This window comes from Ipomoea nil, unplaced genomic scaffold (genome assembly GCF_001879475.1).
Source record: "Ipomoea nil cultivar Tokyo-kokei standard unplaced genomic scaffold, Asagao_1.1 scaffold0202, whole genome shotgun sequence".
In the NCBI taxonomy this organism is placed as follows: domain Eukaryota; kingdom Viridiplantae; phylum Streptophyta; class Magnoliopsida; order Solanales; family Convolvulaceae; genus Ipomoea; species Ipomoea nil.
The window spans coordinates 1,410,251-1,425,144 of NW_017616630.1; the positions used below are offsets into that span (position 1 = coordinate 1,410,251).

General features: G+C 36.3%; 1 protein-coding gene across 2 annotated transcripts; it reads right to left on the minus strand.

Moving 5' to 3' along the window:
- Positions 1-1,370: 1,370 nt before the first annotated feature.
- On the minus strand, positions 1,371-3,090 carry LOC109189772 (auxin-responsive protein IAA1-like). 2 transcript variants are annotated; one of them, XM_019340401.1, is made up of 5 exons: positions 2,788-3,090; positions 2,495-2,676; positions 2,038-2,149; positions 1,857-1,918; positions 1,371-1,747 (listed from the first exon to the last, which is right to left on the minus strand). In XM_019340401.1, exons 1-5 carry the CDS (start codon positions 2,997-2,999, stop codon positions 1,710-1,712), a joined length of 606 nt encoding a protein of 201 aa, XP_019195946.1. In that variant the 5' UTR covers positions 3,000-3,090; the 3' UTR covers positions 1,371-1,709. The 2 variants fall into 2 exon arrangements, with proteins under 2 accessions (XP_019195946.1, XP_019195937.1); XM_019340392.1 differs by having other exon boundaries at positions 2,495-2,679.
- Positions 3,091-14,894: the final 11,804 nt, after the last annotated feature.

Here is a 14,894-nt window from a genome sequence, read left to right on the forward strand (position 1 = left end):
TCTGATTTGATCATCGCTTATAACTTTCCGACTTGAACCTTCACACGACGTTCAGGGTGGGCGCGCCCGCAGGTCACCTGGAGGGCGATGTGTGATCCGACCTCTCGAAGTTGGGCCGACCTGATAAACAATCTGCAACATGGTCACGTCTCCTCAGATATATTACGACACGTGTGTACAATCCCTTTGGTCCCGGCCTGGTCCTGTGCATGGACACCATGTGCCCTCCACCTGTCTCCTCTCCTTTCATATAAATACGACATTTATTATTAAGAGGAAGACTTTTTCACTTGAGAACTGATATTATTAGCTCGGAGACCGCCGACTCATCGTCAAGAATTCCAAACTCAAAAACTTAAACCAACAAGCAGGCTAGGAGAGAGACCCGATCCGGGACTGATCCTAGTATTGTATGTATTTGTAGTTGTATCCGACCGTATATACTACATCAGAAGATTAATTATAGCCCTAAATTACTCCCAATACTATATGAAACGATTAGCGAATCGGATAATTATTCATACTATAGCTAAGCATACCGTTTGTAGATCTAGTTATTCAGAGTGATATTTTAACCCTCCTAATGTGTTAACTCTTGATCTTAATAGTCTGTGTTTTCTTGAAAAGAAAAAAGAAATTACAATTACTTAAGAAAACAATTTGCTGGTAACTGTCGAACACCTCCAAATCAACCTCTCTACTGCCACCTTTACAAATTTGCAATTCTGCACCGCATTCTTTTTGTACGATCCCACCGGCGACCTGTACATTAAATTACATTAGAAAAAAAAAAAAAAAAAAGACAAAAGACAAAGAAGCCGACAAAAGTTGCAGAAAACTAGGAAAGTTACGGCAGTGCAGGGAGACACTGTACAATGGTGGCCGGATAAACTGCCACCGGTTTCTATTTTTAGCAATGGTTACCGAAATGAAAGAAAAAGAAGGCATTTTGCCTTACTTTGCCGGCGGTTTGGTGGCGGTAGAGATCTCATTTTGGCGTAGGAATAAATCATTAACGGCGTCGGGCCGTCGTCTATGTTTTGAGCCGCCGGACGACGCTTGCTTTCTTGATTCTCCGGGTAAGCTAAGGGTGAGCTCGTTTTTTCGACAACACCCTCAAGTTGGTCAAATAGTTTACTTGATAATTAATCATAAAGTTACAAGTTTGTCTATTTACTTTCTTAGTTTGAATCAGTAACCTATAAATAATTTAGATTGATTTATCTCTTTATACACCTTTACTATCTAAAGTCACAATGCAGAGTTTATTCTGTACATACTCTCAAATAGTTATGAGTTTTTACTAAAATTAAAAATAAATTTTCTATCTTTTTCAAACAATTATTTTAATCGTATAAACAAGGCCCATATTGGTAAAATCAATCATCGTCTTCATTACAAAGCTTCTGTTGTCACAATCATGAATTGAGTTTGAACTGAAACTGGACAAAACATTATTACTCTAAAATTCTTCATATACATGAAGCCACGTGTCCTCGGATCGTCTCATGCTATTTATTTATTTTATTTTTAAGCGATAATAGATATAATTGCATGTCTTTTTCGATCGTCTTTTAATTTGTTCATACAAATCAAGTGTTCCAAAACACCATATTAAAGTACATGCAAATACATACATATATAACATAATAATCTTCAAAAACAGGCATACTAAAAGCCTCTATCTGTACATGTCCACATCTTTCTAATTAACTTGTTCTTGAGCACTTTGAAGGCGTTGTTGGAGCTGGAAAAAAAATGTCTTTTATTAATTTATGCATGTCTTAAAATTATAATTTATGATCCTTAAAATAAAAAAATAAAAAAACAATTATACATATGTAAAAGGGCCTTACCTAGTCCAACAACATCTGAACTCTTCATCAACCTTAGCCTCTTGCACGATTCAACAAACATCCTTCATACACAAACGAGAATTGTAGATCAGTTAATTAGAATAATACCCAGATCTAAATTAAACAGAATCTATATTTAATTTATACATAGAAATGAAAAATAAATAAATAAAAATCTTACTTCCAAGGAACATCTCCAACTAACATCCAGTCTCCATCTTTGTCTTCGTAGGTTGGCACATATTCCGTACCGTCTGAGGTATCCATAAGCTTCTTCCCATTAAGAACGTTACCTGAACCATAGAATACAAAACATGAGTACATATATACATTAAACAACTGTAACTAACTTTGATTTATGGACTGAGAAAATCCAGAACCACTACTCATATGTACACTTCACTCATCTTATGACTCTAACTGACAAAAGATTGAATAAACCAAGTTATCCATAATTGACTTGCTGAAACCAAAAAGACTAATAGTGAGCTTACAACCTAACTAACTCCGTTGAAGTTGTTCCAGCTGTATATATAGTAAATTGTAGCCCCCATTGGCTTAACTCAATGGTTCAGTAAGCAATATTTGGGAGAAGAAGTGTAAATTGCAAATTATATGAAAATGTTAAGTTAACTTACAAATAGTTAGACATGTAAACATGTCTTCCAAGGAAGTTAACAGTTGTTGGTAACTGTGAAACGCCACCAAGTCAACCTTTCTAAGGTATGGTGCGCCGTCTACTGCCACCTTTACAAATTTGGCACTTTTCATTATATTCTTCCTGTATGATCTCACCGGCGGCCACCCCACCACCTGCGCCGCCCTGCATTAATATTACATCATCAAAATCTATAATTTATCGATGCATACGATGATAAAAATTAAACCTCGTAATTAATTTAAGGGTACGTATAATATAATAATTACTTACTTTGCCGGCGGTTTGGTGGCGGTGGAGATCTTGTCGACCTTGGTTTGATGTTCAGTAGTGAGAGAGCTTCCTCCTAGGCTGAAATCAATGGAACTATTGTCGGAGCGTCTGCGTTTGACGCCAGACTTTCTTGATTCTCCGGGCAAGCCGAGGGTGAGCTCGGTTTCCTTGATGAAAGTCAGGTGGGATTCCTTGAATTTTTCCGGCGACATCTCCCCTTTCCGGCTTTATGCTACAACACAGCAGTGGGCAGTGGCCTTGGAATGGGTAGACGCGTAGGGGCAAGCAAGCTTTTGCCTTTTGAATTTTGATTGTTGAGCCAAAATATATGAAGTGGAAGGCAGTGTGGAATCGACAAGTGTTGTTGAAACAACGGTTTTAATTCGTCCATGTCACGGGGGAGTGAATGATGGTAAGCGTGTTTCCGTGATTTGGATTGCTTTCACCTCCGGGTCCCACCTTGTCGGTTGGCTTAATAATTTGTTTGTATAATTTCATGTTTCACAACTTTTTCTTGCCTATACAACTAAAATTTTCTAATTTTAGGAATTCTTCACTTCTCACATAATGATAAATTACGGTAATTCAGCAGCCTATTAAATAATTCATAATTTCATAAAGAGTTTGTTCTTATGTGTTTATCACAATTTACAATTGATGATCTAATTGAGCTATCCGTAGAGACAAATAAAAAGGTGTGGCTATGACTAGAAAGTTAATAATCTATTATGGGTATATGCAAAGAGGAAATAACAAAAATAAATTGAAATTGAAAATAAAATTAAAAATGGGATTATTATGTGGAAAAACATGTGTTGAAACGGGGGTTAGATGGTGAAGAAAAAGAAGACATGAGTGGGACCTACGTGTTGGGGAACTTAAGGAACAAGTCAAGAGTCCACGTGCCCAGAAGCTCAAATGAGAAAGGAGACCCACCACTCTACCATGTGACCCTATTGCCTTGTCGGGTTATAAGTCTCCTTTAATTTACCGGATCGGTGGATCTCCGACCGACACGTTGCCTTCGTAACCATAACCCCAGTTCTTTACTTGCTTGTTATTAAGAGTAATTCTAATCTATTTTTGTATTATTAATAATCAATTATATAGATCCACGATGGTAAATAAATGTTAAAAAGTTTAATTCTTTATAGGAAAAATCATCATTTTAATCTATTAATTATTTTCTGACTGTCAACTGTCAATGTAGTTTCTAGTTTTCAATTTTAACTAATTTGATTCTCGAATGGTTTAAAATTTTATCAATTAAATCCTTTCAAGGGATCAAAATAGTGATTTTCCAATTTTTAAAATTTCATTAATTAATTTGATCCTTGAATGATTTAATTGACAAAATTTTAAACAATTCGTGGATCAAATTAGTTGAAATTGAAAATTAAGCACCACATTAACAGTTAAAAAAGGGAACAATTGAGGGAATAAATTGGTGATTTTCCCTTCTTTATATTTACCAATTACACATAAACATTTCAATCTATTATAGTTTAATATAATAAATTTACATCTAAATTTTGAGTCAAAATGCTATTATTATATTATTTGTTTTGAAAATATTGGACTTGGCTCAAGAAAACAAACTTAAGAAAAGCAAGCCTAGAAAGAATAAGTGAAGGTCCTACTTTGGGGTTGGCTTAGCTGGGATCAACACGAGCTCTGCTTGAAAGAGTGCAGTGTTGCTAAGAGCATCCACACTAGTGGATAATGTGGAGTTATTTCAGTTTGCTTTCTTCCCATGTAGAGATAATAACTAATGTGAGGGGGAGATAATTTATAAATAGTTGTCCTGCAAGTGTAGGCATAATGTCAGAAAATAAAAAAAAAAATAAAAAAAATAAAAAAAAAAAGAAGCAAGGCTGTGCGCGTTTCGCGCACAGCCTGGGCAAAAGCCGGGCGCGTGCACTGCACGCGCCAGTCGGCGTGCCTGACGCGTCTGATTACTTTTTTTTTTTATTTTAATTTTCTTTTTGTTTTGTTTTTTCTTTTTTTTTCTCCCCTCCCACATTCTCTTTCCTAATCACTCTTACATTATCTCCTCATTCTCCCCAACCAATGTGGATGCCCTAAGGCCGTGCTCAGAGAATACAAGGTCTGTTACATACAACGGAACACTAGAAGAGTAGAATAACAATATATTTTTCTCCTTCTCCCATTTTCATATACAATGTACCTATTTATACTAATTTACTAATACATATAATAATTAAGTTACTACAATTATTCTAACTATACAAGGTAATAATATATTCTTATATACATAATTTTCTTATACTAATATTTAGTAAATTATCCTCTAATTACATATATCCATTCCTTGTAGACCCTCCACTAATTAAACCACCAATTATTTCAAGGTCAATGACGACCGTTGGGATCGGAGCATCCTATCTTATCTCAAAATGTAAAATCCTCAATCTCAGCTGACAGAGCATTTAGAAGGATGTAAATCATGTATTCTAAGCAGAATTCTTACACTGTTACTGTCGAGGTTCAAATCTTGATCTCTTCTTTCAAATATTGCTTACCGAACCAATGAGCTAAAGGTTCATATGTATATACATTTTGCGCGCATTGTCTAGATGGAGACATGTTCTCTTCATTACAAACTCATAAGATTCTAATACGCAAGCAATTAATATGAATAATTAGCTAGACAGGTCTTTGCCTTTCAACATTACCTTATTCTAGCTTCTTGTTGTTCTTCAATTTGGATTAATTAATTCAAAGGCACTGTTTGTTGGGTAAAATAGGTGCGATGAATACCTGGAATGGATATTTGCGACGTGTTGTTGCTTCGGGACAGGAAACCGGCAACGTTCTGTGTCGTGTTTGGCAAAACTATCTTAAAGATATTTAACGACCAGGGTATCATTATATCTTCGACTGATAGCACAGAAACAAATAAATAGCTTAATTTCAGAACTTAGGGACTAGGAATTTCGTGTTGGAGTAAATTGTTTCCTTGTTCTGCATTAAGTGACACTGCCAAAGCTTTATTTATAATGGCTTGTGCACTTCTTACACCTTACCACCATTGTAGGCAGTGTGTGGACAATCAGCATGAGATTAGGCTTTGTATGGCCAAGCATCATGCAACCAATGTTGGCCACTTAATTTGTTTGATTAATTTGTTAAGACAAATTAAAAGATGATCCACTAAAATAGGGATCTCACTTGAAGCCTTTGCCGAGAATGTTTACCAACAATCCCCCACACATTCGAAGGTGTAAGACTTAACGGAAAGCAGCTGAGCGTAACAAATAAGAGCTAGCTTTCATGTCAGTGTGTTAAACTTGAACTGACAAGTGGTGGCACTAAGTAATCCACTATACGAGAGTGAACAGAGTCTTGAACTCTTCGGCTAGTTGAATTTTGAACTTATGTGCACCTCGTTAGCTTCATTTGTTGTACACTTTGTATAGTTATTTGGATAACCATGTATTAACCCTGTTTTGTCTGTCTCAGCACAGACATTCCACTCCATCGAGTGTACTTTACCGTTGACTACCAACGGCGTGCGGACTGATTTACAGTCTGCTTATAAATGCGAGTCTTTCCATGATTTCGTTTGACCACCGAGGTGGTGTCCATCATGAATTTCTCACCTCATTGGCTTTTAAGCCCATCTCCCTTGATGTATCAAGGATAGCCTTTCGATTTAGGCCTTTCGTGAAAGGATCAGCTATATTCCTTTCAGATCTCACAAACTCCATTGTGATTACCCCATTCAATATTAACTGCCGTACAGACTCATGTCTGACTCTAATGTGTCTTCTCTTTCCATTGTAGACACTATTTTGTGCCACACAAATAGCAGTTTGAGAATCACAATGAATGGGTACGGCGGGAGCAGGACTCCCCCACAGCGGCACGTCTGCCAACAGATTTCTTAGCCATTCGGCCTCTTGGCTAGCCAGATATAAAGCTATGAACTCTGCTTCCATAGTTGATCTGGCTATGCACGATTGTTTGGTTGATTTCCATGACACAGCAGCCCCACATAGTGTGAACACATATCCACTTGTGGAGCTGACATCATCACTGTCGTTTACCCAGTTCGCATCACAGAACACTTCTAGCACAACTGGGTATCCTTTGAAGTTGAGACCTCAGTCTAACGTGCCTCTAAGATACCGAAGTATCCTTTTTAGTGCGTCCCAGTGAGGGCCACCAGGGTTATGAGTGAAACGACTAAGTTTATTCACGGCAAATGCAATGTCGGGACGTGTATAGTTCATCAAGAACATTAGACTCCCAATTACTTTTGCATATTTTTCTTGAAACATACCTGACTCCATGTTCTTCAGTAGTTTGACACTAGGATCGTAAGGAGTCTTAGCCGGAACAACATCATAACTGTCAAACTTCTTCAGAAGTTTTTCTGTGTAGTGACCTTGGGGTAGAAGGTAACCTGTATTGGTTTTTGTGACTTTTATCCCGAGTATCACATCGGCTTCTCCTAGATCCTTCATTTCAAACTGTTGACATAGAGTTCGTTTGGTTTCATTTATAGCCTCAATACTTGAGCTAAAAATCAACATGTCATCCACATAGAGACATATATTACAATGCTGGATTGGACCTCCTTTGAGTACAAACAGGCATCTAACCGGTTAGTCGTGTAGCCTAGGTCCATTAAGGTCTTGTGAAATTTTTCATTCCACTGCTTGGGGGCCTGTTTTAAGCCATAAAGAGATCTTTTTAATTTACATACCTTTCCTTCTTGCCCTGGATCAACACAACCAGGTGGTTGTTCCATGTAGATCTCTTCTTTTAATTCACCATTGAGGAATGCAGTTTTTACGTCCATTTGGTGAACTATCCAGTTGTGTAAAGAAGCCAATGCAAATAGAACTCGAATGGTTCCCACTTTTGACACTGGTGAGTATGTGTAAAAATAATCCTCACCGAATCTCTGCGTAAAGCCTTTGGCTACTAGCCTGGCTTTGAACCTTTCAATAGACCCATCTGGTCTAAGTTTTCTTTTGAAGATCCATTTGCAACCAATTGGCTTGCACCCTTTGGGTAGTTCTACCAACTCCCAGGTGTGGTTGGACTGAATAGAGTCCAATTCACTTTTGATTGCTTCTTTCCACAGAATGGAGTTGACTGACTGCATTGCTTCTTTAAACGTTTTTGGTTCTTCTTCCAATACTAATTGGCACACAAAATGATCACACAGTTCGTTTAAATCTTTTAGTTCTGTGACATATGTTATGAAGTCAGAACCAAAATTCTTCTCTATCCTGGGTCTTTTGCTTCTTCTGGCTCATCCAAATCGTTAGTAATGCGAGGAAAATTGGCATTAGCATTTTGACACAGAGTATCAACTGGTGAGACATAAGCATTTTTAAAGTAAAAAATATGTTCAAAGAATATTGCATTTCTTGATTCACACATAGAACGGTTTTCTAGACACATAAACCTATATGCTGCACTATTCTCGGCATATCCAACAAAAATAGCACCAAAGGTTTTGGGTTCTATGTTGGACCTTTTCAGGGATGGTAGACCCACCTTAGCCAAGCATCCCCATACCTTAAAGTGTTTCAGGTTCGGGGCGTGCCCTTTCCACATCTCATAAGGGGTTTTTTCGAACCCTTTATGTGGGACTCTATTTAAAATGTGGTTCGCCGTTAGAACAACTTCCCCCCACATAGAGTCTGGTGCCCCAGAACTGATCAACATTGCGTTAATCATGTCTTTAAGGGTTCTATTTTTCCTTTCAGCGATGCCATTTTGTTAGGGAGAGTAAGGTGCAGTTACTTCATGGATTATACCCGAAGTTTTACATAAGTTTTTTAGCGATAAAGATTCATACTCTCCACCTCTGTCAGAACGAAGCCTCTTTATTTTCAAGTTTAACTGATTTTCTACCTCAGTTTTAAAAATCACAAATTTGTGTTCAGCTTCATCTTTTGTTCTCAAGAGGTATAGTTTTGTAAAACGAGAATAGTCATCTATAAAAGTTATATAATACCGTTTTCCACCTTTACTTTCAGTGGTTTTAAAATCTGCTAGATCAGAGTGAATCAATTCAAGTATAGACGAAGTTCTATGAGCTACCGCAGAAAATGGCTTCCTAGCAAATTTTGCTTCAGCACAAGTTTCACATTGGGAGCATGCATCATTAGACAAGTTTGGCAACATATTCAGGCTTTTTAATCTATTTAAGCACTTTGAGCCAACATGTCCTAATCTACCATGCCACAAATTAACTGAAACAGTAATATAAGCCGAAGGGGAAGCATTATTCTTATTGATAGATTCTGGTCCAATTACAGATATGTCTAACACAAATAATCCCCCCCCCCCCCCCCCCCCCCCCGTAGATACCCTTTTCCGAGAAAAGTCCCACACCAAGTCATAACCAATCGGTCTGACTCAAGGACAATTTTGATCCCGGCCTTATTAAGTAGGCCCCCGGAAATTAAGTTTCTACGCAGAGAGGGAACATACAACACATTGTTCAGTAATAACTTCTTGCCAGAATTAAGCAATAACTCTACTTTTCCTCTACCACTTACCTCAGAAATGCTGGAGTTGCCCATGAAGACTTGTTCTCCTCCAGTGACGGGCTCGAACACTTTGAAAAAAGACTTGTTGTTGCAGAAGTGGCGAGATGCCCCCGTGTCCACGACCCACTCGTCTGGGTCTCCGACCATGTTAATCTCAATAATCACTGCTGCTACGGCCTCGTCATCCTCCGTGGTTTCTACCACATTTGCTTGATTTTTGGATCCGTCCTTCTCTGAATTTTTATTTGTGGACCCTTTGCGATGATAGCACTGTGCAGCTCGGTGTCCACGTTTCCCACAAACATAGCACTCGTTGACCTTGCCCTTTTTATGAATTTTTCCATTTTTGATGTGATTGTTGTTATTTTTTGCATTCCTTTTTTGATTTTTATTTTGATCACCTTTTTTTATGCCTATCATCTTTTCCTGTAGTCTCAACAATGTTAGCCTTTAAGTTGAAAGAAAAGGATTCAGATTTTTGTACCGTGCGATTTTCCTCTTCAATGTTGATGCTACTGATAAGTTCTTGAAGGGTGTAGTTGCGTCGCTCGTGTTTCATTTTACTTTTGAAGTCTACCCACGACCCGGGCAACTTATCAACAAGTGCTTCGACCAGGAATGCATCGTTGACTTGAGCACCTTCAGTTCGCATATCATAAACCATATTTTCGAAGTCATGTACCTGTTCCACCACGGTTTTGGATTCGGTCATCTGAAAATGCAGCCATCGTTCCACGACGTACTTCCTCCTACCGGTGTCATCGAAACCATATTTTTCTTACAATTGTTCCCAGATAGCTTTTGCAGATTTTTCCCCAGAAAACATGTCAAAAATAAAATTTGTTACCCGTTGAAGAATGGAGGCCCGCGCAGTTTTGTTGTCTTTCACATATTTTAGACAGACCTGCGACGTGCTTCGTACAGGCCTCGGTGCAGGAACTTGATCAGCTGCCTTGTCCGATTGGTCAGCTGTCTTGTCCGACTTGTCAGCTGCCTCGGTTGTGGCAGTAGTGGCGGTAGCAGTCGTGGCCGCGGTCGTAGCATTTAGGATGAAGGTGGTGGGATCATCATAAATCACGTAGTCAACATCCTTCTCTTCCAGCAGCATGATGATCCTTGCAGCCCATCGTTTGTAGTTCATACCGCCGGTGAGAATTTCGATGGGTGTGACATCAGAAACTGGCTTTGTTGCAGTATACATCGCCTCCCTGATTTTAAATATCTTTAACTGTTGGGTAAAATAGGTGCGATGAATACCTGGAATGGATATTTGCGACGTGTTGTTGCTTCGGGACAGGAAACCGGCAGCGTTCTGTGTCGTGTTTGGCAACACTATCTTAAAGATATTTAACGACCAGGGTATCGTTATATCTTCGACTGATAGCACAGAAACAAATAAACAGCTTAATTTCATAACTTAGGGACTAGGAATTTCGTGTTGGAGTAAATTGTTTCCTTGTTCTGCATTAAGTGACACTGCCAAAGCTTTATTTATAATGGCTTGTGCACTTCTTACACCTTACCACCATTGTAGGCAGTGTGTGGACAATCAGCATGAGATTAGGCTTTGTATGGCCAATCATCATGCAACCAATGCTGGCCACTTAATTTGTTTGATTAATTTGTTAAGACAAATTAAAAGATGATCCACTAAAATAGGGATCTCACTTCAAGCCTTTGCCGAGAATGTTTCCCAACACTGTTTGGTAACATAGTTAGCTTATCAATCAATTTTAGTTTATTTGACAACTATTAACTGTTTGACTTGGTTAAACAATTAATGTGAGTATTTGATTAATTGCTCAAAGCAGCTTTTTTGATCAGCCTTTTGAGAAAGTCATTTTGCATGTAATCAGTTATCAGCTAACAGCTAATTTATCAAACATTTTTCTACAATCAACTAATGCTATCAACTAGTCAAACCCGCTAAGTCAATCAACTAACAACTATAGGTAACAACTATTTACCAAACACCTCAAAATCCATTTTAATTATTTTCATCATTTACATTTCACCTCAACAATAAAAATAATGTCATGTTGTATAATATTTTTTTTAGTAGATCAGAGTAGTTATCTCTTAATAGTCATTATAACTATTGTAATATAATAAAATGTATATTCACTTATCTCGATAAGAAAAATAAATTATAATTTAAGTGTTGTCTATTAACTTTTTTGTATTAAGTCAGTTAATTATGGACAACTTATTCTTTTTTTTTTTTTTTTTTTTTTGAAAGCTACTGGTTCTATTACATTGTAGTATCTGTTCATATACTTTCTCAACCTACTGAAACACGAAGAACCAATAACACCTCCACTGAGGCTTGAACTCATAATCTTCCAATTGGAAGTCCAACTCGGATACCATTAGACCACATAGTCCTGGTGAAGGCTTTACTACTTATTCTGATTTACTTCTTTATGGTCATTTGCTAATTAGGGTAAGGAGGACTTCATTCAAAGCGTACCTTCAAGTATCAACTAGTGGACTTTTTCGTAAATCAAAATTATTTACAATTGTTTAATGTATATATGCAATCATGATTTGAGCTGAACAACTTAAATTGATTTATCTTCTTATAATTTTCTATTAATTAAAATTAATGAGTACAATAAGACTTAATCTATATCCTTTTTAGTCATTGATAAAATTTGAACCTTGCATCTTCTAGTAGCAAAGCAGAGCTCACTTATATATCATTACAATTATCATTTTTATAAACGTTTGGTGATCAGTCGACAAATAGTTCTTTTCTATACCAAATAAATAAATAAGATGACGTGCAATGATTTCAACCATGTATAAATGGTCCTAAATACTTATTAGTATAATAAGGACCCTTTGGTGAATTTATTTCATTTGCTTTCAAATCAAAACATTAATTCACATTAAAATTAAACAAACAAAAATCTAAACATTTGAATAAAAATATCATAACAAAAAAGATAGGACCAATCCACCTTTGATTTTATGTCATTAGTAGTGGTGTCACTTTTAGTTATCAAATATAAAAACAGTCCTTAATAGTTTCTTGACTATTTAACTTTTTTTCACTTTTAGTCCTCAATTATAATTTCTGAAAAATCGATCTCTATTGGGGACGACAAAAAACTTATAATTTTTCACAATTCAGGTCTAACTTATACATTTTGTAGTTGCATAAACTCAATGGGTACCTCTAATTTATTTTCATTTTACCAATCGGTTATGATGAAAATGCGAACACTCTGACGAGTGTAGTTTAAATTAAGATTTCCTTTGAGTTTATATGACTATAAAATGCATAAATCAAAGCTAGGTGTTACAAAATTACAAATGTGCCCTTATTCCCAACAGATCTTTGCCGAAAGTTATGCTAGAGGATCAAAAGTGGTGAAAACGGAATAGTTGAGGTACTAATGTTGGTCGTTTTTATAGTTAAAGACTAAAAGTGGCACTAAGAACAAAGGATCAAAAGTGAAATTGTCCAAAAAAGATATATTCATTTTATCCCATTTTACATGTCTCGTTTACTATCAATTGGTTAAACCAACACTTTATTATTTGCTTTTTTATATATATAATTTTTTAATATAATATTTAAAGTTTTTTTTTTTTTAATGTTTGATAATACTTTGAATACATTTTCTAAAGATATAAAATTTATATTCTAAATATTATCAAAAATTGAATTGTAAATAACTTAAATCAATTCCCAGTAACTAAATTATACATATAAAATGAAACGTGGAAGTATTTATTTTCAAAAAACTTTCACATCTGCTATGCAATATCCCGTTAAGGATAAGACACTACACCATTAGGTACCAACCAAAACTTTGAGTAAACCATTACACTCATGAATGGTCATTATCCTTAGCTTATTTGGTGAAGACATACTATGTAGTACATATTTCAATTTATATCTTATATAGTTAGAATCCAACATCACGTAACTATATAAATCGTGAAATATGAATGCATGGACCACAACTTTTTGCATCTTTTGTGTGTCTTACCGGCCTAAATTGTTTTCCAGACATATAATGCTTTAAAATTTGGATTTTCAATCCATGTCTATAGTTGAAGTGGAAACTAAATTGACCCCTCATAAAAATAATTTAGATTGATATTATCATTGTTTTCAAATGGTTGAATCCTCAATCTCAAGGGCCCCCACGTCACGGCTAGACAGAGCTAGACATTTGCTTACTGCGCACAAGGAGCCCCCCTCACTTTAAGAGGTTGCTCCCATACTGCCACTAGTGAGACTCGATCCGGGATCATTGTTCCCAAACTTCACCCTTGTGAACAACTGAGTTGTCCATGCGGGCAGATTGATATGATCATATATATGAGAGTGAGAGACTCTCAAGTAAAAAGTGAAACTAATATGATTCATTAATTTTAAGTAAATCAACAATTAAATGTTGTTGTAGATATATATATATATATATATATATATATATATATATATATATATATATATATAGAGGCGGGTTCAGGTGCGGCAGTGTCTTACGGTGCGGTTATTTCTTACGGTGCGGCAACACCAATAGTTCACCAAATATGCACCATCAACGTTAGGAAATACACCACACAAAACAGAGTAAACAGAGCCCTGCATCACCAAACACACACCATTAGGTGTGAGTAAAAACACCATACACTGTTCGGAAATACACCATTGGGGGTGGTGAGTTATATGGTGTGTTTTTTTGAGTCTGTGGTGTATTTTGTGATGTTTTATTACATTTCATTGGGGTGTGTTTTTATTACACTGTTGGTGCATATTGTTAACACTGTTGGTGTATTCTGGAATTTGACCGCACTGCCGCACCTTAAGACCCCGCCGCATATGAGCGCTCTTCTATATATATATATATATATATATATATATATATATATATATATATATATATATATATATATGCTAGTGGAGTTCTTGACGCAGAGATATCATATGTCTTCGAAAACCGTACCTAAGTATTAATCTAATATTTTTTCTTAAGCAAGTCAATTGATACTGATATTATTTTATATCATGTATAATTATATATGCTATTTGGATTGATGTTGATATTTGGTCACACAAAATTGATGGTAGGTACATGGTATGATATTTAGGCCTTCAAATCTCATATTAGCATTATATTATACAACGGTGATGATAGATGATGAGTTTGTTGAGAAAATGATATATGATATATTACTATTGGAAATTATAGAATTTTCGACCACTTGAAAGTAATCTTAAATCAAGTCGAAAGCCTTGTTCCGACCATTTTTAGTATCCGAAAAAACCTTTGTTGCTATTTCCGACCACTTTTTGCTTCCAACTTGATTTAAGATCACTTTCACGTGGTCGGAAATTTCATAATTTCTAGTAGTGTATAAAGGGCTTGTTTAGTAAATGACGGATCCGCCAAAATTTTGACGAATCCGCCCAAATGACATTTTGACCTTGGTCAAAATGCTAAATTATATGTTTGATAAAATGACGATTTGAAGCAACGATTTGCTCCAAACTGCCATTTTTACAAACGTTGCTAAGACCAAGATTTGCCTTGGCGTTTTGGGGAAAACATG

Bases quoted from the DNA above. Each gene is read 5' to 3' on its own strand.
- LOC109189772 (XM_019340392.1), bottom strand. From the start codon at position 2,999: ATGTCGCCGGAAAAATTCAAGGAATCCCACCTGACTTTCATCAAGGAA. The intron at 2,680-2,787 runs GTAAGTAATTAT...ATATTAATGCAG, and splicing joins GCCACCAAACCGCCGGCAAA to GGCGGCGCAGGTGGTGGGGT. The intron at 1,919-2,037 runs GTAAGATTTTTA...TTGTGTATGAAG, and splicing joins GTTGGAGATGTTCCTTGGAA to GATGTTTGTTGAATCGTGCA.